Source organism: Ogataea angusta (assembly GCF_019207475.1).
Source record: "Ogataea angusta isolate 61-244 chromosome Unknown 61-244_NODE_8_length_553539_cov_90.782090, whole genome shotgun sequence".
NCBI lineage: Eukaryota > Fungi > Ascomycota > Pichiomycetes > Pichiales > Pichiaceae > Ogataea > Ogataea angusta.
The window spans coordinates 495,551-520,437 of NW_025065222.1; the positions used below are offsets into that span (position 1 = coordinate 495,551).

At 44.4% G+C, this 24,887-nt stretch overlaps 17 protein-coding genes across 17 annotated transcripts; 8 read left to right on the top strand and 9 right to left on the bottom strand.

Annotated features, from left to right (window-relative positions):
* Nucleotides 1-24: 24 nt before the first annotated feature.
* Nucleotides 25-2,625, bottom strand: KL928_004127 (uncharacterized protein; the record flags this gene model as incomplete). The annotated part of the gene is made up of 1 exon (XM_043204791.1): nt 25-2,625. The coding sequence occupies one exon, from the start codon at nt 2,623-2,625 to the stop codon at nt 25-27; it is 2,601 nt and encodes an 866-aa protein (XP_043058821.1).
* Nucleotides 2,626-2,965: 340 nt separating this feature from the next.
* On the bottom strand, nt 2,966-3,958 carry KL928_004128 (uncharacterized protein; the record flags this gene model as incomplete). Its single annotated transcript, XM_043204792.1, has 1 exon — nt 2,966-3,958. One exon carries the CDS (start codon nt 3,956-3,958, stop codon nt 2,966-2,968), a length of 993 nt encoding a protein of 330 aa, XP_043058822.1.
* Nucleotides 3,959-4,075: 117 nt separating this feature from the next.
* KL928_004129 (uncharacterized protein) lies at nt 4,076-5,689 on the bottom strand (the record flags this gene model as incomplete). The annotated part of the gene is made up of 1 exon (XM_043204793.1): nt 4,076-5,689. One exon carries the CDS (start codon nt 5,687-5,689, stop codon nt 4,076-4,078), a length of 1,614 nt encoding a protein of 537 aa, XP_043058823.1.
* Nucleotides 5,690-5,996: 307 nt separating this feature from the next.
* Nucleotides 5,997-6,728, top strand: KL928_004130 (uncharacterized protein; the record flags this gene model as incomplete). The annotated part of the gene is made up of 1 exon (XM_043204795.1): nt 5,997-6,728. One exon carries the CDS (start codon nt 5,997-5,999, stop codon nt 6,726-6,728), a length of 732 nt encoding a protein of 243 aa, XP_043058824.1.
* A 51-nt stretch (nt 6,729-6,779) lies between these two features.
* On the bottom strand, nt 6,780-8,240 carry KL928_004131 (uncharacterized protein; the record flags this gene model as incomplete). The annotated part of the gene is made up of 1 exon (XM_043204796.1): nt 6,780-8,240. The coding sequence occupies one exon, from the start codon at nt 8,238-8,240 to the stop codon at nt 6,780-6,782; it is 1,461 nt and encodes a 486-aa protein (XP_043058825.1).
* Nucleotides 8,241-8,761: 521 nt separating this feature from the next.
* KL928_004132 (uncharacterized protein) lies at nt 8,762-9,334 on the top strand (the record flags this gene model as incomplete). The annotated part of the gene is made up of 1 exon (XM_043204797.1): nt 8,762-9,334. The coding sequence occupies one exon, from the start codon at nt 8,762-8,764 to the stop codon at nt 9,332-9,334; it is 573 nt and encodes a 190-aa protein (XP_043058826.1).
* Nucleotides 9,335-9,362: 28 nt separating this feature from the next.
* On the bottom strand, nt 9,363-9,725 carry KL928_004133 (uncharacterized protein; the record flags this gene model as incomplete). Its single annotated transcript, XM_043204798.1, has 1 exon — nt 9,363-9,725. The coding sequence occupies one exon, from the start codon at nt 9,723-9,725 to the stop codon at nt 9,363-9,365; it is 363 nt and encodes a 120-aa protein (XP_043058827.1).
* Nucleotides 9,726-9,766: 41 nt separating this feature from the next.
* KL928_004134 (uncharacterized protein) lies at nt 9,767-10,852 on the top strand (the record flags this gene model as incomplete). Its single annotated transcript, XM_043204799.1, has 1 exon — nt 9,767-10,852. The coding sequence occupies one exon, from the start codon at nt 9,767-9,769 to the stop codon at nt 10,850-10,852; it is 1,086 nt and encodes a 361-aa protein (XP_043058828.1).
* A 149-nt stretch (nt 10,853-11,001) lies between these two features.
* Nucleotides 11,002-11,469, top strand: KL928_004135 (uncharacterized protein; the record flags this gene model as incomplete). Its single annotated transcript, XM_043204800.1, has 1 exon — nt 11,002-11,469. One exon carries the CDS (start codon nt 11,002-11,004, stop codon nt 11,467-11,469), a length of 468 nt encoding a protein of 155 aa, XP_043058829.1.
* A 124-nt stretch (nt 11,470-11,593) lies between these two features.
* Nucleotides 11,594-12,799, bottom strand: KL928_004136 (uncharacterized protein; the record flags this gene model as incomplete). Its single annotated transcript, XM_043204801.1, has 1 exon — nt 11,594-12,799. One exon carries the CDS (start codon nt 12,797-12,799, stop codon nt 11,594-11,596), a length of 1,206 nt encoding a protein of 401 aa, XP_043058830.1.
* Nucleotides 12,800-13,155: 356 nt separating this feature from the next.
* KL928_004137 (uncharacterized protein) lies at nt 13,156-13,727 on the bottom strand (the record flags this gene model as incomplete). The annotated part of the gene is made up of 2 exons (XM_043204802.1): nt 13,156-13,415; nt 13,595-13,727. 2 exons carry the CDS (start codon nt 13,725-13,727, stop codon nt 13,156-13,158), a joined length of 393 nt encoding a protein of 130 aa, XP_043058831.1.
* A 397-nt stretch (nt 13,728-14,124) lies between these two features.
* Nucleotides 14,125-17,241, top strand: KL928_004138 (uncharacterized protein; the record flags this gene model as incomplete). Its single annotated transcript, XM_043204803.1, has 1 exon — nt 14,125-17,241. The coding sequence occupies one exon, from the start codon at nt 14,125-14,127 to the stop codon at nt 17,239-17,241; it is 3,117 nt and encodes a 1,038-aa protein (XP_043058832.1).
* A 726-nt stretch (nt 17,242-17,967) lies between these two features.
* Nucleotides 17,968-20,436, top strand: KL928_004139 (uncharacterized protein; the record flags this gene model as incomplete). Its single annotated transcript, XM_043204804.1, has 1 exon — nt 17,968-20,436. One exon carries the CDS (start codon nt 17,968-17,970, stop codon nt 20,434-20,436), a length of 2,469 nt encoding a protein of 822 aa, XP_043058833.1.
* A 34-nt stretch (nt 20,437-20,470) lies between these two features.
* On the bottom strand, nt 20,471-21,490 carry KL928_004140 (uncharacterized protein; the record flags this gene model as incomplete). Its single annotated transcript, XM_043204806.1, has 1 exon — nt 20,471-21,490. The coding sequence occupies one exon, from the start codon at nt 21,488-21,490 to the stop codon at nt 20,471-20,473; it is 1,020 nt and encodes a 339-aa protein (XP_043058834.1).
* A 92-nt stretch (nt 21,491-21,582) lies between these two features.
* KL928_004141 (uncharacterized protein) lies at nt 21,583-22,941 on the top strand (the record flags this gene model as incomplete). Its single annotated transcript, XM_043204807.1, has 1 exon — nt 21,583-22,941. One exon carries the CDS (start codon nt 21,583-21,585, stop codon nt 22,939-22,941), a length of 1,359 nt encoding a protein of 452 aa, XP_043058835.1.
* A 69-nt stretch (nt 22,942-23,010) lies between these two features.
* Nucleotides 23,011-23,985, top strand: KL928_004142 (uncharacterized protein; the record flags this gene model as incomplete). The annotated part of the gene is made up of 1 exon (XM_043204808.1): nt 23,011-23,985. One exon carries the CDS (start codon nt 23,011-23,013, stop codon nt 23,983-23,985), a length of 975 nt encoding a protein of 324 aa, XP_043058836.1.
* An 8-nt stretch (nt 23,986-23,993) lies between these two features.
* Nucleotides 23,994-24,827, bottom strand: KL928_004143 (uncharacterized protein; the record flags this gene model as incomplete). Its single annotated transcript, XM_043204809.1, has 1 exon — nt 23,994-24,827. The coding sequence occupies one exon, from the start codon at nt 24,825-24,827 to the stop codon at nt 23,994-23,996; it is 834 nt and encodes a 277-aa protein (XP_043058837.1).
* Between the last annotated feature and the right edge of the window lie 60 nt (nt 24,828-24,887).

The window sequence follows — 24,887 nt, forward strand, 5'->3', positions numbered from 1 at the left end:
TTGATTTTCTTTTCGCTAGCCTATTTATTCCCGGTCGTGCGTGTACCGCACAGCCAGGTTTTTCATCACGGTTGCAACCAGCGTGCTGGACTCCTGCGCAATGGCCGCTATGTTGGCCTGGAACAGGTCCGGGCCGTGCTGTTCGGGCGTCTCCTGCGGCTCGGACTCGTCTAGCTTCGCCTCCTCGATAAAGCCAAACAGATTTGCGTCAAACGTCATGTCGCCCAGTTTGTCGTTCGAGTCGTTCGAGTCGTTCATCTCGTCCTCTGCTGGAGACTGCTCGATCTTGACTCTCGCGCGGCCTGTGCGATTGTAAATGGCCATTGGGTCCGTGGACGCTGCCATCCACTTCTGCAGTGTTTCCGGCACGCACCACGACGCGTAGTTTATCATCAACGTGGCCACCAGCTCGTAGCTCAACGGCTCAAATAATGACGGCTGGTACTGCGTCTGTTCCTGCAGCAGACGGCCCAGCTCGCGGTGGAAAAAATCCAGCTGCTGTCCGGCAGCGCTCCGGTACACGTCGACAAGCTCGAACGTCTGCGAGGCGTCGGAGTCGATCGCAAACGCGATAAGAGCCTCGAGTCTCGTGGCCGGTGCTGGTGGTCGCACCGCGGAAGACCTGATGCCACAATTGTATAGGTCGTCGTTCGCAATCTCCACCACCATCCCGTGCAGCACGCGCAGCTCCCCCGCCAGCTCGGCGCCCACAAGCTTGTCTAAAACCTGCCCACACACCGACACTTCGAGACTGGGCTCTGTCCACGTGAGCGCAGTCAGGTGCCGCACGACGTTCAGAAACGTCGGCAGCAAGAACGGCTGGTGGCAGTACTCGAGCCCGCTGACAAGGTCGTCAAATCCGATCATCCCCAGCTGGCACGCGCGCACGGCCTGGCCCACCACGCACGGGATCGCCACGTAGTATTCGCGCACCGACGCAGATTTCTTGAGCAGCTCGTCGGAAACGCCGTCTGTGTTGTTGGTATCGAAGAGCGAGGCTACCCAGTCGCTCATGACTGTGTTGATGCTCGACTGAGGATCCTGCAGTTGCTTCATGAGCGCCGTATCCAGCAAAGGGTCCCAGTCTGCCATTATTCTGACGGCCTCAGAGCCGGCGTGCTCACGCTTGAGATTCAGCGAGTACCGGAAACCGCAGTAGGCCACAAACAGCAGCAGCGCTCCCAGGTTCGCGTGCGTGTCCTGCAGGTTGGACGAGTCGCCGTCGACGTCCATCGCATCCTGGTCGAAACCGCGGTCGATCGACGCGTCGAGGTATTTCACCAGAGGTTGCACAAAGCTGTACGGGTTTCTGTGCAGCACCACGCCGTCCAGCACGCGCGGGACGCTTGTCAGCGCCACAAGTAGCCGTTTCAGTCGTGCGTGGTCATCCTCCTGGACAAAACGGGCTATAGTATCCGTCACCAGCTGCGCCAGCTGCCGCTCGCCGGCCAGCGTGCTCACAGAGCTCACGAGCTCGCACGCTCCGGACTCTTCCAGCGACACAAACTCCGGATTGGCGTCCTCAAACACCGTCTGAAATCGCGCTAGGTCGTCCTGTGCGGACGGCACGGCCCCCACGTCAGCCACGAGCTCGCACTCGGCCAGAACAGCCATCAGCTTCTGTTTAAGCTCGTCGTGATTTTTAATAGTCTCAAACGCGTTCGTTAGTGTATCTCTGAGGTTTTGCTGGCTGATGGTCAGCAGCTTAAACACCTCCGGCAGTTTCGACACAATAAAGTGTTCCCATATGTGCTGGGTTTTGTAAGTGCTCAGAACAAGGCCGTCGAATAGAGACACCGTGAGCTCGAACGCGATCGAAACGTTTGTCGTGGACGTGGCCACCGAAGACAGGTTCAGCAGACCCTTGAAACTTTGCAAGAAAGCCTCGCTCACGGGAGAAAACGCCACAGTGACCTGGTGCGACAGCCAGACGATTTTCTTGAGTCTCGACACCTTGATAATATTTCTCGACACACGGCCCGTCTGCTCCTGCGCGGGCATAGTGTAGTCTTTCTGCATGGTGGACAGATTGTAACTCTGGAAGAAGCTGCTCAGAAAGCGGTAGGCCGTGTCGTGGTGTTTCTCCAGATACTCGAGATACTGCTGCACCAAGGAGGTGCAAGAATTGTCTGGGCCCGGACAACTCTTTAGCACCTGCACCAACAGCTTCGCAATCATCAGGGCCTTTTTGGGGCTGGTTTGTGGCTGCATGCTGCCCCTGACAAAGGCAGTCAATTGCGCAACAAATTCAGGACTGTCGACGGCCTGTTTCCACGGCACTTTAGCCGAGATCTGGCTCAGCCAGATAAGAATAGCGAGCTCGTCGTTCTCTCCGATCCGCGCCATGTATTTGCCAAATAGCGCGGCGAGCCCATCCACGGCGCCTGTAAAGTCATTTTCCACGAGGATTTCGTGCACGTAGCGGAGTTTCTGGGGGGATTGAGCGCAATTTGTCAGAAGACACTGCAGGTCGACCTCCTCGTCGCTGTTGGCCGCCACGCGGTGCTTGAACTCGCGAAACAGCTTCCCAAATGCACTGGGCGTGTAGTTCTTCTTCAGACTCACATTCACCAGCTGTTCGAGTGTCAATTCGACATCTGTCGCGGGAATAGATATCGAGGACATGAATAATGTGAAAAAAATGGATTAGGTAAATTATGCTTAGATAATTACGAGGAATTATATATGATCATAGTAGCTATATTGAAGTTACCTAGCACATTGTTCCAGCGAACTTACACTTCTCTCTGCTTCAATCTGTGCCTGATTTGAGCATGGGAGAGCAGTCGTGCTACAGGAGCAAATGGAGACACATTTGATCTGTCTATGCAGGCGCTCTCAAACGACACCACTGATCAGACCTCTCAACCAGATTGGCTTACCAATGATCGAAAGACGAGTTAAAGATACACGATTTCAGACAGCTCAGTAAGGATAATTTAGTCATGTCGTCTGTACGCGTGACCTACTCATTCAAAGTCTGCAAAATGTCACTAAGCACCCGCTCAAACACCCTGTTCCGCTCAATGAACAGGGCGTGTTTGCAGTTGTCGTACCACCGGATCCGGATTTTTGGAATAGCCTTCACAAAGCTGTGCACGCCACGAGTATCTGCTAGGGGGTCGTCATAGGTCTGGCACACCAGGAATTTGCAACGTTTGAGCTCCGCGTACCTCTCACGGGCCCTATCGCAGTTGTCCAACAGGTATATGCCGCGCCTCAAAATATGTATGACCTCCTCGATCGTCCCTGGCTTTGAGATCAGACGCACCTCGTTGACTGCCTTTAGCCACTTCATGTCGTTAGTCAGTCTGTTTCTCGTAGCCAGCTTTCTGAACTCCTCCTCTTCCAAAGCTTTTTGCAGCACCTGTTGCTTTCTGACGACGTCGACGTCCGTCTTTTGCAGCGTCAACAAGTTGAGCAGCGGAACGTAGCTCAGAACCAGCAGGAGCAGAAACTTCCACAGCGAGTTGTTGTCGCGGTGCAGCAGCAGCGGCGAAGACGTCACAACCGTCCGGATTCTGTGTCTGCTAGCACCGTTCATCATGTAATCAAGGACAATGGCTCCTCCCATCGAGTGGCCGACCAGACACAGGTTGTCGCTTTCGATGGCCAGGTTGTAGCTGACAAAGAACTCAAGGTCCCGGAATGTGTAGTAGTCGTTGGTGTAATCAAGAAATCCCCGGGGCCTCGAAAGCCCGTTGCGGCGCTGGTCAAATATAAAGCACGCGTAGCCGTGAAGAGCAAGAGCATCCATCATGCGAAGATGTAGCTCGCTGGACTCTCTGTAGCCATGGACAAACAGGCACCGTCCCTTGTACTTGACATCCTGCGGTGGTTCCAACGTGATGCACCGAAAGTTGCAGCCGTTGTACGTTAGGTAAAACTGCCTCGTTCGTGCCCGTAAAACATGCGGTATATAGAACGGCGGCTGGTAGTCTGTCACCCCTGTGACCATCAGGAAAACACGTATTCAGCTAAGTCTATCCACAACCTGTTAGTAGCCATGTGCCTTAATTCCCGTGATGCTCCCACATGGTGCTAATAATAATTACCCTTTTAGGGAGCAGCTAAATTAATGCGCGAGTCTAAAATCCAAACGTTTAGACCCCACGTCGGTGGTATTCAATATATAATTTTCGCGCTCTGCCGGATCCATCATCTGCCACTGCCGCTCTCTTGCATGGTTCACATACATGTAGTATGCCTTGGTGAGAAGCAGAACGGGCAACATGGCCAGCGAGAGCCAAAACAGAACCGTGTTTCCTTTTCTGTACAGCGGAGCATCGCTTTCGTGGTAGATGTTGGCCGAGATCAGAGACCCGATCTGTGCACACATGTAGTAGAGGGACGTGGAGACAGACCTGGTCTTCAGGGACCACGAGTTGCGCGACACCCAGCTCAGGCAAATGGCGTGGATATATGGTAGCCCCAGAATGAGCGTACACACCGTCCATGTTCCCCATTTGTTCACCATCGAGTCTTTCCAAAAGGCCAGCACGCCGACAAGAGGGATCTCATAGAGCGCAAATAGACAGCACACAAGCGATCTCTCGTTCACCTTCTCGCTCAGCCAGGTGATTGCAATCAGTAAAATAATGTGTATAATACTGTAGGGGACGGTGAGCAAGACGGCGTTCAGGGTAGTAAAACCAAGATTCTTTAGCACCAAAGTCATGTAGCTTGTCAGCAGATTCAGCGGAATGTACGCCAGGATTCCAATAATGTAAAGAGGGTACATGTTGTAGTCCAAAAGAGCGTACACCAGGTTCGAGACGGTGACTCCTTGTCTGTTGTTCATGTCGCCCTTCGACGGATCGTCTCTCAGAACCTTGTTGACGATGATTTTCTCCTCTCGCTCAGAGAACCACCCTTTCTTGTTCCAGAACCGTCTGGTCTGCACTACAGAGGGAGCCATCACCAGGGCAGACACCAACGCAATGAGAAGCGTGAAAACTCCTTCAATGATGAAAAGCCACTGCCAGCCTGCCATTCCCAGAATACCGCGCATCCGCAGAATCCCGTAAGCCATCAGTGCCGTTCCGATTTGAGTCAGAGACAAAGCTGTCCAGAAGTAGGACAGCTTGATCGACAGCTCGCTGGAAGTGAAAAAATATGACATCCACAGGACCAGTTCAGGAGTGAACCCGCCTTCCAGAAGTCCTAGGAACGCTCTGGTCACGTAGAAAGAATGCTTGTTGGTCATTTTGCATTGCAAAATCGCCACCAGAGACCATGAAACCATCAGAAATGGCACCCACCGGTCGACACCCAATTTCTTGCAAATCAACGACGAGGGGACCTCACTGACAATGAAAGTGATAAAAAAAATGGTGTTCCCGTTGTTGTACATGTCTGTGGTGAGGCCCAAGTCTTCCAGGAGGTTGTCTGCAACGGCCTGGGCCAAATTGCCCCTATCAACTTGCAACGCAACAAACATGAAGCAGGCAAGCGCAGTCACCTTCATATCAAGCTTCCACCCTAAATTACGCTCCTCTTCGGGAGTCCACGTGAACTCAGGATCAAACCGTTCTCTGCATTCATACTGACAATCCTTGTAGACCTTGGTCCAGTAGCTGGCCACAAAAGGGTCCAGAAATGGATTGGTGGTGTTGCTCAGAGAGCTACCTCTACTTTTGGAAACGACAACAGTCTGTCCCGCCTTGCTATCCTCACTGTCCAGTTCCATAATCAAGCTACAAACCTACGATCTCACACTTCTTATCTTTGAAGGGCACATTCAGGCTGTGTTCAAAATGTTCCCCTTATTTGGTTCACGTGGGCAGCTCCATTTTAACGTCAGATTACAGAAATCCAATTTAAATCGTGTGAACCCGTTGGTACATGACAGCCAAGTGGCGGGGCGGCTTGACTAAAAAAAACCCTAAAATAAATGAGTGTTCTGTTTTTTGGGCCGTGCTCTTTAAATATCCGTGAGTCATCTGAAAAGTTTTGTTTGCGCTTGAAGACATTTTGTTTTCGCTTCAATTCTCACAATGTCCCTCACCAGCCAGTTAGACTGTCCGCCGAGTGTGCAACCGAGTGCCTTCCAGTCTGTTGCACACTTTGGTGGCAAGTCACCTTTGGCCGATCAGTTTTCCTTATGTGAACTGAAGCTGAAAACCTGGTACAACTTTAATCTTCAGCTCATGGATTCCCTTTCAAATACATCCTTCTTGCTTGTCCTTATACACCACCATCACAGATTGCTTGAGGTTCTTGAGGAGTTGTTCAATACAAGGCGACTTGTGAACTTCACGGTCGGCTCAGTCTCCAGCAGTTGTTTCAGAAACTCAATGCTCTCTAATCTGAAATCGTCGGTGTCGGAAACATTGATATCACTAAGCAGCACTTACAGCGATATTTTCAAACACGCCCAGTTTCTCAACATTGAAAGCTTCAAAAGCATATATTCGAAAATTAACAGGGAAACATTTCAAACATCAACAAACAACGAGGACCAGTTGGTGCACATCAACTTTGAGATATTAGCCAGCTCCAAAAGCTTTTTTCTCTTCAAGAAACTGAATGGAGTTTTTGATTTGGATGTCCTTCGAAACGAGGAGTTGGTTCTGTTGAAAAGTAGAATTGATAAGTCGAAACCAAAATATCAATACTTATTGGAAGCCGATGAAGACGCTAGAATCTTGAAATCACGAAACTTTCGAGACTTCCACTACCGTCGCTTGACAGAACTTCGACTTTTGAACAAGAGAATTTTCTCTTGACTCGCATGTAATTTATTAAACAGCACATAAGCATTTTCGTGATTTTTACCATCATAGTTCTCGCTGATCTTGAGGGAGAACCCACCGTTCCCAGCCTTCTTTCAACCTGACCACCTCAGATTTCTCTGGGCCAGACATTTCTAATAAATTCGTTCTCTTCAATGCTTGTAGTATCAAAATGGAGTCTCCTTCAGATAAGATTTTCACTCTGGAAAACCCCGCTATAAACGCAACACTCACATACCCCTCGGAGTTCATATGTTTTCTGAGATAGATATCCTTCAGTAAATTCTCCATGGAGAAATAGTACTCCAGCTGTTTAATTAGGCGTCCAACCTTATCATCGCCATAGTTCTCAGCAGTTCCTGGATACGTCGGTGAATAGGGGGCTTGCGAGGAGTACAGTGGGAACCCAGGTGTTGGAGGAGGCATATAGTATGGATGGAAGTATGGAACTGGGGAACCTGGATCGGGGGATCCGGCATGAGGAGGAATTCCAGGCATCACACCATAGTATAAGTTTGGATCTCCATATATTGATGGAGAAACAGTTTCTGGGCTCCGGCTAGGGCTTGCATGATGCGAACTACGCTCGCCTGTGGTCGATGTTCTCAAATCATTGGTGGACTTGGGCGAGCTCCTAGAAGAAGCTTGCGAATTCATTTGACTGTTCCTCCGCGATGAAGTGGGCGACATAGAAACTCCATATGGTGGTACAGGCGGCATGTAATAGGGCACGTAGTAGGGCGTCGAGGAAAGAATTGGATATGGAGGAAGCGAAGGTAAGTTGGCCGATGAACGAGAATAAAGGTTTCTATTTTTTTTGTCGTATCTCATGTTATTGCCATTGAAGCTTTTGCTCCTTTGATGCCTTTGGATATGCGGATCTCTGTACTGTTCTGAATCTTGGTCTTGAGTAGTGGCGGCAATTTCCGTGAAACCATTGTCCAACGTGGCTTCCGACCCAGAAGTTGGAGGTGCTGTCTCAGGCCTTTCGGAGGAGCTTATTGTAAGCTGGGAAGCAAGCTTCGCCAATGTCTTTTCGTCTGAAGTATCTGTACCCTCGGTTGTGGCACTGGACATATCTGAAATTGTCGTTATCGTGGTTGTATCGTGCCCCACATTCTTCTCCTCTTGCTGATCAGAAGGCAATGCGGGCTTCTTGCGATTCGTACGTTTGCTCTGGTTTTGCTTTGTGTCTTTTTTCTTGGAGTTGCCATTGGCTGATTTATTTTTCGTTTTGGTAGGGGACGAGACTGAAATTTCGGCCTCCAAAGGTACCCACTTTTGTTTCCCCGTCTTTTTGGCCTTTGCAACAGCAGGTTGGACTTGCGGCTTTCCATTTGCTGGCACGGTCAACGAATCTGGTAATTTGATGCTTTCTTTTTGTGGAGCTAACTGTGGCGAGCTCAATGACTTCTTCCAAGGATTCACCTCTGGAGGCGGGGCTGGATGCAAATTTGACACTTCAGGAGCTGCTGAAGCGATTTTTGAAGGTGCAGAGTCTCCCATAATGAGTAAAAATGATGCTGAGTTCAGATCAGAACAACCTCAAATCTAGTTTTGTTAACAAGGTAGCGTCTAAGCACTGATGTTTTTTGCGAACAACGAAAAAAATCCGAAAGCTCCTCGAATCGATCACACCTTCTCGTGGCCTTGTCCAGTCAGCAGTTCCTGGTAGGGCCAATAAGTTGAGTTTAGTGCGGATTCCAAAAAGAGTACAAAACTTGAAACCCTATCTTGCCCTCTTGGTTAAAAAATGCTTGATCATTAGTGGCACGCTGTTTGGCAGATACACAGCCGTCGAGTGCGCGACGCACAAGACACAGATTTCAAGCTGGGGATATGTCTCACGGCTGTTCTTACAATGTTACCGGTAAATAGTGCTCTGCTACGTAGTACAAACTAAAAAGCTATTATTAAAGATTGTTTACGGTGCTTCTCTGTTCTCCCATCTGCGTTTGTTCTCTCTTATCTTTCACAGCCTTTGAAAATTTTGTTTTTTTTGTCCACCTCGACATTTCGCCTTCAGAATGAATCCCGCCGTGTCCAACCTTGTTCTCATGCTAGGTATGATGCAAGTCTCTCGTAGACTTGACTTCGAAGACCCAAACATTCTTTTTTACGTCAGAGCTTTGTACATTACCTGTACGCTCTTGACACTGGGTGTTTATCTCTATACGAGATCCATCATCATCAAGAAAAACGACCTCACCACCTTGAAGTACTTGGAGCCTCCTAGCACGTTGCAAGGAGAGAGCGAGTCTAAGCTCATCGTTACCACCGTTAAGGATTACGATTTGAAGCAACTTCAAAGTGCCGTCAAAGGTGTTTTCACTGGTGTGGCTATGATGGCATTCATGCACTTGTACATGAAATATGCCAACCCATTGCTTATGCAATCTATTTCACCTCTTAAGAGTGCCTTCGAGTCCAACTTGGTCCAGATCCACGTTTTCGGCAAGCCTGCAACCGGGGATCTCAAGAGACCATTCAAAGCCGGTGCTGGATTGTTTGGCGGACTTGGTGCACCTCAACAAAAAACGGACAAGGAATCCATCGAAAAGGCTGAAATCAGCGGCACTGGTGGAATCAAAGAAGAATAAGTAATTGGAATAGCTGAAGCGGATTGCATTACAATCTGGAGATGAGCGTAAGTAGAGTTATATAACATCCCAAACTTATTGCTGTTAACCATAGAACAACATTTCCACTTGTTTTGAAACATTCAATTTCTCTTGTGGGTCCGTGGAAGTACAGGTCCATGTTTTTCGATCTTAGATATGCGATGCCACAGATAAGCAGTCCATAGCAGTTAAACACTAACCCGATATGGTAAAACTGTGCAGTAAATAGCTTGAGCACAATCAGCGAAAACGATAGACATCCAAGACAGGTACGAATATATGCTCCTTGGTACGTACGCTGATGAGCTCTGATGTCAAGCTTTTGTCCGGAAGTCTCCAGCAGAGTCAGCCGTGACGGACGTCGAGTCATTTCGTTTATCTTCTTAGGTTGGGAAAATATTTTTTTTGTCAATGATAACATCAAGACTGCTGAGGCGGTTCCATTCGACGGGAGCTTCGCAGCACCTGTCACGGCTTGAAAGACTGAGGCGCATGCCTGTAAGGCATCTGAAAGACTTTTTGACCGACACGTATGGACGCAAGCACGATTATCTTCGCATCTCGATCACCGAACGATGTAATCTCCGCTGCGTTTATTGTATGCCTGAGCAAGGCGTTGACTTGTCGCCACCGGAACATATGCTCACAACAGAGGAGATAGTCAAACTGGCCAGTCTTTTTGCACAGCACGGAGTACGGAAGATAAGATTGACTGGCGGAGAGCCAACGGTGAGAAAAGATATCGTTGAGCTTGTGTCCAAACTCAATCAAATCAAAGGTATCGAGGAGATTTGTATGACATCTAATGGTCTAGCACTCCATCGAAAATTACCAGATCTCTTCAAGCATGGGCTCACATCGCTCAATTTGAGTCTTGACACTCTTATCAATGGTAAGTTTCTTTTGATAACGCGACGCAATGGACTCAGCGCAGTAATGCGAAGTTTGAAAACAGCTCTTGAATTGGACATTCCCAAGGTGAAGATCAATGTGGTAGTGATGAAGAATTTGAACGAAGATGAGATTTTGGATTTTGTCGAGCTCAGCAAGAAGGATAAAGTCGAGGTCCGATTTATAGAATACATGCCTTTCGACGGAAACAAATGGTCTTCAAATAAGCTGGTCTCATACGAAGACATACTTTCCAATATCAAGGTCAGACATCCGAATATCGAAAGACTTCCCCATAAACACGGCGACACGGCCAAAGTCTACCGAATCCCTGGATTCAAAGGGAAAATAGGTTTCATAACATCCATGACCTCGGACTTTTGCAGTACTTGCACGCGTTTGAGAATCACTTCTGACGGAAACTTGAAAGTCTGTCTGTTTGATAACACAGAATTATCGTTGCGAGATATGCTTCGTGCTGGATATAGCGATGATAAGCTAATGCAGCGCATTGGCGAAGCAGTGAGAAATAAAAAGGAGAAACATGCAGGAATTGATGAATTAGGAGACCAACCCAATAGACCGATGATTTTGATTGGAGGGTGAATGAATTATTAAGAGTTATTTATTGCTGCTGACTGCTCGCTCGTTAACAAATACTAACATGTCAAGTCTCAAAACCATGCCTGAACGCCAAACGATACTACTCTACTTCTCGCAAATTAACCCATCTCAACTCAAAAGGCGAAGCCCGAATGGTTGCGATTCATGGAAAAGAAGTCACACATAGGAGTGCTATTGCAGAGGGATTTATCATATTCAGCAACCCAGAATCGATGAACTCGCTGCTATTGGAAAGCAACAAGAAGGGAGATGTGATCTCAATCGCGAGGATTGCAGGTATCATGGCTGTGAAGAAAACCGCTGAATTGATTCCGCTCTGTCATCCAATCAGCATCACTGGAATCAAGGTTGACTTGACTCCCAACAAGAAAGAAATTTCTGTCAAAGTACGTTGTGAGGTCCACTGTGATGGAAAAACTGGGGTTGAGATGGAAGCATTAACAGGTGCAACAGTTTCGCTGCTTACCGTTTATGATATGTGCAAAGCTGTCGACAAGATGATGAGGATTAGCGATTGTCGAGTTGTCAAGAAATCAGGGGGTAAAAGCGGTGACATAGATCTCTATCATCCATCTTCAAATAGCGAACATCATAGATAGTTCCCAAAGAATCCCATCAGACAAACACAAACGGCGTTTAGAAGCAACGACAGTTTAGTTTTAGAAGCCCCTGAGAAAGTTAGTATATGCGATTAAGTACTATAAGGATAGCCAATAAGCTTTCTCAATCGTCATACTTTGGTCTTAATAGTTTCAACTTACGGTTATTCCAGATAATAGGACTGCTTTCCACCCTTGGTTCGGGCACCACCTTGATTTTCGCGTTCTCCAGGATTAGCTTGCCATCCACATCAAAGATTTTATACTTGGATGTCATGTCTTCTTCTGTGACTGACACATACTTGCCCTTTGATGCCTTCCTCACACCACTGCTGATAAGGTCAGCCCCAAGTGACCGAGGAACACCACTTGTGATGTCAAGGTTTTGATATTGCACCTCACAAACTTTACTCTTTTGATGTCTGTTGCGGCTCCCTTTGCCAAATGGTCCACTATCACTTTTGCCTTGGGTTTGCAGCGTAGGCCTTTTAGGCGCTGGCGGGTCAGGTGCTTTGGACATTTGCTCTTTGAAAGCGTGGAAGTCGCTTAAGAGAAGAACGTTACCATCCTTATCGTAATCAACCAAGCCATAATTATTAGGCTCCTGAGCAAATTCATATACAAGACCACCAGAGAAAACAGAGGACATCTGGCTTGAGTAGATGCTGGATACTTCAGTGAATTGTCTTGGAAGAACTTCGTTACATCCATATTCGGAGAAGAAGATTGGAATGCTGTAATCTTGGTAATCGCTAACCAGAATGTTGTAGCCACTTGACTGGAAAGTCTGCTCTCCACACCATTGGTAAGTGTTAACTCCATAAAAATCAACACTCTCGGAGGGGCTGTTTTCGTAGCATTCCAAGTATTTGGCAAGCGATACTCTGTAGCTCAAGTCGTCTGCTGCGGAATAGCCAACTGGAATTTTACGAGGCAACTGGTAGCTGATGTAATCTTTGAGATCTCTGACAACAGCTTTGATGTAAGCTGGAGAAACTTTTGCAGATAGTTTGTCGTTGACAATTTCGTTCCCAGCAAAAAACGCCAAAGTATTATTGTATCCTGAGAAAACTTCCACGGTTCTAAAAATATGAGAAAGGTAATCGGTGTTATAAGTGGACCAAGGCTCATACCTGTTTAGGTGTTGGCTCGGAAGCGGTGAGTTCACATCCAGCACAAGATAAATACCGGCTGCAGCCAATAGTGTCATGCACTTATCATGATCCAAATCAGGATTGATAGAGTACACTCTAATGGTATTTATTCCCAACATCTGAAACAAAACAATATCCCTGGCACATTTACTGACATCTGATAGGGGATCGCTCATCTGGTTGACAGCTGAGGATCCACCGGGCTGATAATCAACTCCTTTGATAAAAAACTGGCTGATTAGATATAATAATGAGCGGGAATACTCACAGGCTTTCCAGTAACCGAATCATAAAAGTGCCTTTCTCTAATCTCAATGGGATGAACTGCACAAAACACAGTGGTTGCAAGCAAGAATGCAAACACTATTTTAGGAGTAGAAAACATCAGATATTCAAGAGAGTATGATATGGGTCTCAAAGAATAAAAAAAGGATAACCGCTGATCCTCTTTGATCACAAAACTTTCTGCACAGCCAATATTGTAACAAAACAATCATATATGAAGGTATACTAGGTACAAAAGCTATCTAGCCTAATACACAAATCCCAAAATCTTACCAGCAACATGTTTTCTCTTAGCTTCGTCATGGTCCATAATACCAGCGGAAGTTGTGAGAATTACATAACCGAACTGTCTGGCTGGAAGCAAGCTGTCAGTCCACTTTTCAATGTCGTTGATCTTGACGTTATATCTTGGGCTGATAACACCACATTTGTTCAGTCTACCATTCAATTGAATGACAATCTTTCCCGATCTATGGTCATCGATGTACTCGAATTCTCCAATGTAACCTAAACTTGTTAGAATTTAAAGAAGGTTGAATGTCGAGGAAAAGTAAACAGTCACCGATAATCAGATATCGATGCTGTGTAAGAAGCATTTCCTGCATCGATCTTCCGGAAACTTAAAAGACAGCGAGGGACTGAGACCGACAAGCCATCCAGTTATCATTCCGGTGGAAGGTACTTACCATGCTTTTGCATAACCTGGAGAAATTTGAGAATGACTTTGGATGATGGTCTGATAAGGACCTGCCTTTTTCCTGTTTTTTCAGCGTTGTTGATAGCATTGAGAGCGTCGGCCAAAACGGAGGTTCTAGTCATTTTCTAAAATAGTTAGTGCCAGGCAAAAACCCAATAAAAGCTGCATGAGTGTCCCTGTGGATTCATGAGCATCTCAATGTAGTTGAATCACCAACTACACGTCTTTCTGCTTCAGAGTATTGTGGTTCTTTTTCGCACTTACATTAAAAGCACTGAACCTTTCCTTTCAGCACACCCAATGTTTGAACTCAAAAGAAACCATAATTTCTGAACCAGCTTGCTTTTTTGCCTTGATGTAAAACCAATTTGAACACTTGCAAATAAGAGATAGTGTACGTACTCTTTACTTGCTTCTTTGATGGAAAGATAATTGTTGAAAATTTTTTCGGCGAGAAATTCTATTAACAGTTATCGGTGTAGAGATGCAAACGAAAAACTATATTATAATCTCTTGAACATGCCTTCTGGCTCTGCATGTCCAGATGATATAGGGGTTTTCATTTTCAGGGAAATCAAGCAAAGTTGTGTAGATCTTTCACAAGTCACGTTTGCACCACCAGGAACATTCACTTCGGGGAAACTGGTGGCTGCCATAAAACAACTTGATTCCGAACTAACCCGGGTCATTGATAGCTCACCGGATGCAATATCTTACGGGATCCCCACAAGTCTTGCAGATTACATTTTCGTACCAATAGCGTACTTGTTGAAGCGTCCCATGATTGAGGAGACGGAATTGGAATATACTTTGTCAATTATAAATACGCTTATCAAACGATGTTGGGCATTTCCAGGCTCTCTTCAAATGGAGATGGCACAGCAGCTTATGCCATTGATCACATTTTTGATAGGGGGAAAGCCAAACTTGAATTTGAACGAACTTCCTGAGCATGATGATGAGACGATTTTGAATGGAATTGGCTGTCTGCAGAATCTGCTGGTTGGGATCAAAAATCAAGGCTCCAAATACTCAGGCGACTTCCTGAACGATCCCAAAATTATGCCTTCTATGGGACATATGGTCACCGTGCTGTTGATGTTTATACAAAAAGGACAATCTGTGAAAATTCAAGTTCAAAGCTTGGAGACTTTGAATGATCTATTCGACATGTTCCATGATGGTGAAATTCTATCATTTATGCTACCTGGGGTAGTTTCTGCGATCAGCAAAGTGTTGAAGCAGAAGAAGCGTCAGAAGGTGGTTGCAAAGTCGCTCGAACTGTTGACCACCGCGATATGCTTTGTTTTTGATGACTTTGATCTAGGAATTGAGACAATCCATAAAGTGGAGACCCTTGACGATGTCAAAGAACACGACATGGGCGTTGAGCATAGCGTTCAAATTACAATTGCTGTCTCTGGTGATAAAAAACTGCACAGAACCACTAGCTGGTTGAAGGCTACCATATATCAGCTTCAAAAAGCGTTCAGAATTATTTTAAACCAAGACGACCGAGTTGATGTGAAGGAACAGTATTTCAAACTGTGTTCTTCAATAATCAGCCGCTGTTTTCTATCTTGTTCGACACTGATACCGCAAATCCTTGACTGTTTGGCGCAAGTATGCCACAACGAGGATTATTATTCAAAGTTTACAGACGTGTTAGCTTTCAATTCTCATGTTCCAGAAATTCTCAAATTGATTGAACTTGAATTGGAGAAGGGAATTGGGATGATAAGCGTGACTCTGAGATCACCCGACTCTTCTAAAGGAGTTGGACTATTCAACAAATTTTGTTTCTACTTCTCGGTTCTTTCAGGTTTTGATTGGGATTACTTAGTGCTGGCTGAAAAATTGATTTCTACTCTCCGAAACGAGCTGATACTACTCAATAGAAAAAAGAAACACCGAAAACCAATTGAAGTGTCTTATGGTGATGAATTGCTTTCAATAGTCCTGACATCCAATTTCGAGGTGTCTGAAAAAGTGTGGCCTTTAGACGACATACTCGACGTGGAAGTTGAGAAATCTTTGATGAGCATGCTCTCCTATTTAGGACAAAGGGGATCAAAATCCTTACAGTACATCTTAATTGATTTGCCACCTACTGACTCGGTTGATTTGGCGCTGGCAGAATCCATGAGCTTATGGCTTGTCATGAGTTCAGTACAGAAGACGAGTCTGGATCACGATGAATATTTTACAGATGACTACAAAGACAACGAAGACAGCAGCTCTACACAGGTTACCTACAGCCTCTTGGAGAAAGCTGGAGAGCTTTTAAGTTTTGCTGCCATCCATGAAGATCCTGCTCTGACCAAGGCAACAATTGTTGGGTTGCAATGTATCGAGAAGGCGTGCGACATTCTTGGAGATGATTTTCGTTCGGAACTTGTCGACTACCTTTATCCAGTGGTAGACAGTCTTGCATCCCCCAATGACTTAATTCGTTTGCAAGCTCAGAAAGTGATATTGAGAATTGCGGATCAATTGTACGAAGGCTCTGTCGAAAAACTCATTTCGGAAAACTGCGATTATCTAGCGGACAAGTTATCAATCAACATGACTAGCGAAACCATTACGCCTCGAACGCCCATGATCGTGGGCGTCCTCATAAAAATTGGAGGGACAGAGCTTGTGTCGCAAATGGATGATATAATAACTACTATATTCACACTGCTTGATCTCTATCATCAATATACCGCTCTCTGTGAGGGGTTTTTTTTTGTGTTCAATCAGATTATTGATCAGATCTATGCGAATGTCCTTTCGGGTGTGAGCTTGAGAAATTTCGAACAGAATTCCGAAACTGTGAGCGTGCTTTATCCAGAACCATGGGGCTTGAGTAATCTTGAGCAGGTTTTCAATTTTGTTGAAAAGCAAGCTGAAATCATGGACTACGATCAAGAGGCTGAGAGTGAAATAATTGAGGAACCAATAAAGAAAGATAAAATTCTTGAGGTTGATAGCGACGATGAATCGGACGCCGAGATGATCTCAGTTGTTCCGTCTCCGGAAGAGGACACAAAGTGGACATCGCCAATCTCACCAAAAATGTATAAAACCCTATCGGATATTTTGCAGTACAGCGAGCGGTTGTCCAAACACCGTTCTATCAGAGTATCAGGAACTGCATTAGGCTTGATGAATAGACTAATTCCGATACTGGCTACTGAGAACTCAAAATTCCTTCCCATTGCTGCTTCCATTTGGCCTACAGCAGCCAGTTTTGCCACTAACGATGATCCCAAGTTGGCAATTTCGGCATTGAGCGTTATTCATACGTTGATAAGTTATGCCAATGTGTTTCTAACAAACAGGTTTTGTGACTTGTCAAAGCACCTGATCACGAAATATCATGAGCTAATAAAAAAGCATGAATCAATTTATAGAAGGCGGAAAGAGAATCCAGTGAAAGGCATAGTGAACAAAACTAGCACTACCACCAACTTTGAAAGCAGGGTATTTGAAGAGTTGGCTGTACTCTGCAGGACCGCTCTGCTCAAACTTGGCCGAACTCTACCACTGGAATCTGCTTTGAATATTGCCAGTGTGGCATATCTTTATGATGACGACGAAATGCACTACGGATTATACGATGACGTTATATACTATCTCAAAAATAGGGTATAATTGTTTATGCTCCAGTATATCAAGGGAAGAAAGGTACTAGAGTTTGCCAAAAAATAAGGTCGTACCCGGATTCGAACCGGGGTTGTTCGGATCAAAACCGAAAGTGATAACCACTACACTATACAACCATCGACATTGTAATATATCGGATCTCACCAATAAATGGAGCGAACAGTAGATGATGTCAACAATGAGAGAACCGATGGCGATCTCGTAACGAACTAGTTTAAAGCGTACTGTCATTTGCAAGATATGTACAATCCACAGGGAGGATAGAAATGGAAATCCTTCATTCGAAGAGAGGCATCCTGCTTAAATAGACTCTTCGCTCTTGCGTTAAGCGATATGATAACCTTTTAGTAGATTCCAAACACGCGATGAGCTTACGTTCGACAGTTACTCGACGGAAAAACTAAATAGCATGTTCAGCTGTTCTTCGATTAACACAGATTGTGAGCTTTTGCACAAAACAATGCTAAATGTGAACGGAATTGTTTCATGGCTCCGAATTCAGTTCATCGTTTTGCAAGATTGTTGTGCGATCAATAGCTTGGGTAGGAAGTATGACCATAATCCAGCTAAAATACAATTTTTTTGCAAATTTTGGATGTAATTCATTTACCCATTTAGGAACTTTGTAAACAAAAATTCCAGGTAATTTTATTATAAACATTTAAAACACGACGGCTCACAGGATTGTTTGATAAATAAACCGTTGCTTAATGTATGAATGTTAACACCAGTGACAATATGAAACTCAAAAGGGACATGGTTCGCGCTTTGGATGATCTGTCTGAAGATCAGCTAGGGTCTATAGCCAGAATTATTCAAGAAACGAACAACGACGTGCTAATAAGCAAACCGAAACCATTGTTGCATTTGCACATCGAAGAGATCATTAAGGTTTCACATGATATTCAAACACTAGGTCTAATTATTGGAGAGCAGGAAGGTAAATTAGAGCGATGGTTTGAGTCTATTCACGTAATCCTTACAAATTACCAATCCGAGCTTAAACAGGAGGAAAGTCGCTTGAATCAGGAATTCATAAACTCGCTAGACACAATAGCGAGGATCTTTCAAGTTCTAAGGAACTACCAGAACGAGACACAGGACGGCTCCCTATTGAGTTGCAGGGTTCAAAAGCTGATCGACGACTACAGACAAAATAGATTTGTGAATCTGGCGCAGTATTGTAATGAGGCAGAACCAATGACTCAAATCAATAGAGAGGTCGAAAACGGAATTCTCAAACTTAAACCGATTCTTGTGGAAAAGATTGTGGGGATTTCAAAGGAAATAAGAGGATTCTACTCAAGGTTAGAGATTGTGGATGACTACGATAATAAGAAATTCCTTGAGCAACTTCCGTCTCCAGAGGAAAGCCTAAAATACTCTACAATAGAGGAAGTCGATGACATCAAAGGTATCATGTCAACGAAGTTCAGTCGCTCGAGCCCCGCGCTTGAAGAGAAGATAAAAAGAGAGACGCAGAAGCTTGAGAACTTTATCAGCCAGAAGTGTTCATTGTTGAGAACTACCATGGAGAAACTAAGACTTCTTGAAAATGAGTTAGAAGAAAAAGTTAGTCTGGACCTTCAGCATTATTCTGATGAAGAACTGATACAGCGTATAGGTATCAAAAAAGCGAGCTTTGAACAGTACGATGATCAACTGAAAATCCTGATGGACGAAAAATGCAATAGGGAGCGACGGCTCGGTGATCTAATGGAAAAACTGGAAGATTTGTGGGCTGTCCTCAGACCAAAAGATAACTCCATACAGGAATTTTTGAAAGTGAACCGAAACATAAAGCGTGAGTCGATCAGTAATTTTGAGGCTCTTGTGGAAGAGCTCGAACAGGAGAAGAAAAAGAATATTTCAAAATTCATTGAAACAAGCCGTTTGAGGATTCTTGGGTATTGGAACCTTTTGATGTATGACGAGGAAGACCGCTTGAAGTTTGAAGCATTTTACAACGAAGACATTGACCAGTTTAACGAGGACTTGCTTGAGCGACATAATCAAGAAATTGCGAGATTGAGAGAAGAGGTTGAAAAACTTAAGCCCCTTCTTCAATCTATCACCAAATTAGACGACCTTCTCAGAGAGAAAAGTTACTTAGATGAGGCTGTTAAGGATCCAAATAGACTATTGAAAAGAGACTCATTCAAGATACTGAGGCATGAAGAAAAAATAAGGGAAAAACTGGCTAGACATTTACCATCAACAATTCGAGATCTGAAAGTGCAGCTAAGCACTTTTGAAATCGAAAAAGGCCGCGCATTCAAAGTAAACGGAGAACCATACATCTCAAGATTGGAGGAGATTGAATCTGAAATTTGTCGGAAACGCACTTTTCGAAGGTCCCCCATCAAAACTGTGCCTGCCAACAATTCTTGCAGAGTATACAAGCGGGAACCAACGACCGCTGCCGCGCGTAGAAAACCCCATAACAACATACAATCAAGGTTGCCATTGACAGTTCAGCGATCATCGCGATCCGTGACTTCAAACACTTATAATTCTCCGGCCAGTTTCGGATCAGTTATCAGGAGACAGAACACCGACAATATGACAAATCCATTCAATTCCAGGGAAAGCTCTCCTTTGAAAAAACCCCTTCATTCTCGTCAGTACGTGAAGGCTTCACAACTTCAAAATATAACACCAGATTTGAGATTTATGTCTCCAGTTGAGCCTCCGGTGTTCTCTAGTCCCGCCAGCCAGTCACTAGTCAGATCAAGTCATTTCATGTCAGGTTCGACTATATCCAACAAGCCAATTGTAATAAAAGGTGGATCTCCCATCAGACAAAACTCTGAATCTCAATTGCACGCCCGCTCGCATTTGAAGATGCCTAGTTTGTCTCCACCCACAAGAGTCCCACCTTCAAAAGCAACCATCCAAAGACCAGCTGAAAGCACTGATCTTAAGCCACGGAATTTTCACCTCAAGGGCTCTTCCCCGTCCTCATCTTTAATTCATGAACGCGTTAATGAAAGCATAGTGAGACCATCCTACAGCCCTGCTTCACCGAACATTATACCTGTTGCTGAACTAAGCGACTCGATGATTGATTATAGTGAGGAGATCAAAGAGAATATCAGTCCAAGATCTTACAAATCTCCCGGAAGAGCTCAGCAAACCTTATTGAATGACGTTTCCATGAACTGGGATACCGAAACCTTTTAGATACCTGTTGTGTATGATATATGAAACAACAAGCTTACCAATTCTTGATATCCACTCCATCAGGAGGAGCAATATCAACCTTTTTCTGACTAACCTCCTTCCAGTCTGTGCTGAGACTCGTACCATTGCTCTCCAAGTAGCTTTTCATCATGGCTCTTTTCGTATCATCATCTGCTCCTTCATAGAGTTTCCTGAAGAAGACGTCGGGGTCTTGGCTAGAATCTTCTTCGGCATCATCTACCTTGAACTTCGACCAATTTATTTTCTTTGCAGAAGAACTTGGATAATCAAGAGTACTAGGACAAGTCTCCTGTGAAATTGTACTAGTTTCCATTTTTTCCAGTGCCTTCCAAGTCTCCTCGGTTTCCTTGGCAAGATATAATTCCAATTTAGTTCCAAAAACCTTAAACGATGATTTGGAGGGGATAATTGAGCCATACAGCGGATCCAAAACATAACTAAAGTCGGTGTTCTCGTTTGTTTTAAAATCCACACTCACAGATGTCTTTTGGAAATCTATCTTCAAAGTTGTGGGAGGTATATTTTTGACGTAGATTGAGATGTTAACCATGTCTTTGGAATCATACCAATCCACTTTGGGTTTTTGTTTCGAGGCTTGTTGGAGCAAGGACTTTTCTTTATCAGAGACAGGCCCGTTCACAGAAATCTGAGCATCAGTTTGAAGCTTTTTCTCGATCATGGATTTGAACATCAGGCACTCAGAATCCTTGTTATTGAGGGTGTGAGCTTTAGATATCTCTTCCATAGCCTCTGAAACTCGTTTCTGTCTATACAATACAATTGCTTTTTGTTTATAGGAAGTAGCGAGATCTTCCCGTTTGCCGCTACTTTGGGCAATTTGAACCAGTTTGTTCGCATCCTCAAAAGCAGAATCGTATTTTTTGGACCTCAAATAAACGCGGCTTCTAAGTAAAAGTGCTTTGAATGAGTTATGGTTCTCTTGGAGAGCAGCATTAGCCTTCAGTAATGCAGTGGCTAAATCGTCTTTCTCATAAGCTAGTTCTCCCTCTCTAATTCGGGTACCAATTGGCATGATGATTCAAGGGACGAAATTCTTTTGAAATCTTCAGGCACAGCCGTAGAAAAATATTTTTTAATATCTAATTTTTTTTGCATTTTGATACCATGTCCAAAGTCAACACGCTAGTGTTGGATGCAGGACCTTTGATCACGCAGTCGGCGTCTACTTTACAAAAGCATGCTGAAAACTTTTTCACAACTCCAGGAGTTTTCAACGAATTGAAAGATGAGCATGCTCGAAAGCAGGCTGCTTTATGGGGCGAGAGATTATTAATAAGACAACCTAAATCCGATGCTATCAAAGCGGTGGCTGATTTTGCTAAACTCACGGGTGATCATATGGTGCTGTCGCAAAACGATATCCATATATTGGCTCTTGCTTATGAGCTTGAATGCGAACTGAATAACGGTCCTTGGAGACTCAGATCGTATCCAGGAGAGAAAAAGGAACGTCAAAAGAAGCGAAATGAGGATCCAAACGAACAAGAAGGAACTAAGGCTATAGAATCAATTTTGGAGGAAAAAAACGAGGAAGCGTCACGAGAACATGAGGAAGTTCCGAATACAACAGAAAAGACAAAAAAGAAAACAAGAAGAGGTGGAAAACGGCACAGAAAGAAGCCGATAGACGGCGGAAAGGAATCTGTGGCAGACTTCGAGGATCAGGCTGAAGTTGATGATAGTGGAGATGCGGCAGTGCAACAGATCACAGAAAAACTAGGACATCTATCTACTGATGGCCAGCTTTCACAGGCGTATTCGGATTCAGAAGACGAAGGAGAATGGATTACCCCTGACAATATAGTAGAGGAGATGCTCAAAGACGAAAATGAACGAGTCGAAGCAGAGAAAAGCATGTCCAAGATTAAAGTCGCCTTGGTAACCGGCGATTTCGCTGTTCAGAATGTCTCGCTTCAAATAGGCTTGAATTTGATGAATGCAATGTCAGGACTTCAAATTCAAAGAGTGAGAAACTACATGCTCAGATGTCATGCGTGTTTTACCATGATTCCATTACCGAAAGATGGCACACCAAAACATTTTTGTTCTTCCTGTGGAGGGGCAACTTTGCTGAGATGTGCGGTTTCAGTCAATTCCAGGGGAGAGGTTGTTCCTCATTTGAAGAAAAATTTTGAATGGCACAGAAAGGGTGACAGGTATTCTTTGCCGTCTCCACTATCCAAGAATTACACCAAAAAATATGGCAAACAGGGTTACCAGCATCGTGGAAATCCGAACCTCGACAATATTTACTTGCGCGAAGACCAGAAGGAATACCAACAGGCGCTGAAAAATGCTAAGTGGCAGCTCCGACAGAACGAGAAAGCAATGCAAGAATATGTGGGTGGTGGATCGGCAGATAATTTCGTCTCTCCATTTTTCACTGGAACTGAGCATATTAAACCGGTCAACGTTAGAGTGGGAAGAGGAAGGTTCGTAAATTCATCTAGAAGAAGAAGATAAGTATTGTAATATGTAATTTTAAATGATAACAAAATATAAGGCTGTGCTTTAAAAGTAATTTAATTTACTATGTCTTTCATACCCCTGGAGCACAAGGCTGCAGGCCATGAGGGAGCGATGCAATCCGTTGACGGTTCACTGTTTATAAAACCAGTTAGTAAACAAGAGCTAGAGTTCTATACCACAATGCAAGCTCAGATGCAAAACGTTGACGATGAAATTGAGCTAGGATCAAAGTTGTTCCATTGGGTGCCTATCTTTTATGGAACAATGTCTCCAGGAGTAAGTGAAGAACTCCGTGAGAAAAATCCGGAAGTAAACAAAGAACTTCAAGACTCGCTGGATTCCCAGCCAGACAGCGGTCAACAATACTTGGTTCTCGAGAATTTGGTATACGGTTTCAAAAACCCGAGTGTTATTGACATTAAGCTTGGAAACGTTCTTTATGACGAAAATGCAACCGAAGATAAGGTCGAACGAATGAAGAAAGTTTCAAGCTCTACAACTTCAGGGTCTCTACATTATCGTATTTGTGGAATGAGAATTGTCGATTCAGGCAAATCTTTAACAAATTTTGAGGGCCCAGATATGAAAAAAGCGGCTCGCAAAGATCACAATCACCTGGTGTTTGATAAAAACTTTGGAAAAGGATTGACTCCTAACTCTGTCAAAGATGCTTTGTTGCTATTCTTCAGAGGAAACAATCTTTCACCAAAGAGACAAGAGATTGTTCTCGAGAATACCATACGTCGTTTGCAACTTCTTTATAACTGTTTGCTCGATTACGAGATCAGGATGGTTAGTGCATCCCTACTGATGATTTATGAAAATGACGAAGGGCGTTGGGAAGAGCTTGATAATCAAGATATACTAATAAATGAGATCGAAATTGATGAAGACTCCAGCGAGGAATATCTTCCCCGAGCATTGAGTTTGCTGAGATTAATCGATTTTGCTCACACGAAATACACTCCTGGAAAAGGCAATGATGAATCCATATTAACTGGTGTCAAAAACTTATTAGGTGTGATCCAAACGTTGTAATTATATACTCATAAGTTGTTCTTCATTAGACGAAGCTTGTCCATTATCTTGACCGGATCTGTCTCCTGAGTTGAGCGCTGAACTTCAGGATCAGAGAGTCTAGCAAAAGGATTGAAGCGTTTTTCATCTCCGATAGTGAACACTCCAGTTGTGACCTCGTGCTTAGAGCAATACTCCTCTAAGTCGTTCAATGCCTCATTCTTAGGTCCCAGAACTATTTTTGAGAATTTCACATTTGACTTGGTGTATTCATGTCCAGGATAGACTTTAGTGTCTTCTGGGAGCTCAAGTAGCTTTTCGAAAGCTGCTTTCATTTGTGCACCATCACCCTCAAAGAAGCGACCACAGCCCGAAATGAATAACGTGTCTCCGGTGAAAACACCTTTTTGACCAGTCTTCTGGTCTTCAGCATAATAACAAATAGAGTCTTGAGTGTGACAAGGAGTATGGATAGCTTTGATTTTGATATTCTTGCCTAATTCCATAATTTCACCATCTTTCGGAATTTGACTAACATGCGGGGAATCTTTTCCTGCAATAACGTCAACACCAGGATAGATAGATTTGAGCAGTTCCTCGTTACCACCTGAGTGATCATAATGGTGATGTGTGTTGACAATTGCAACAACGTCTGTTTTGTTCTGATTTGACAGATACGACGATATCTCAGATGGATATGCAGGGTCAATCAACCATGATCTTTTGGTTTCGTCGTCTGAGAGGATATAGCAGTAATTATCGCCAGATTTCCATCTCATTGGCAAGTAATCAACATGCATGTTCCGCGAAAATTGAAGTACTCGAGAAGAAAGACTTGATGCTCTCAAAAACGATTTTAGCATATTCAGATGACAAATGCTTGCTTTTTTATTCGGAGGAAGAGATCGGTAGTGTACATATTG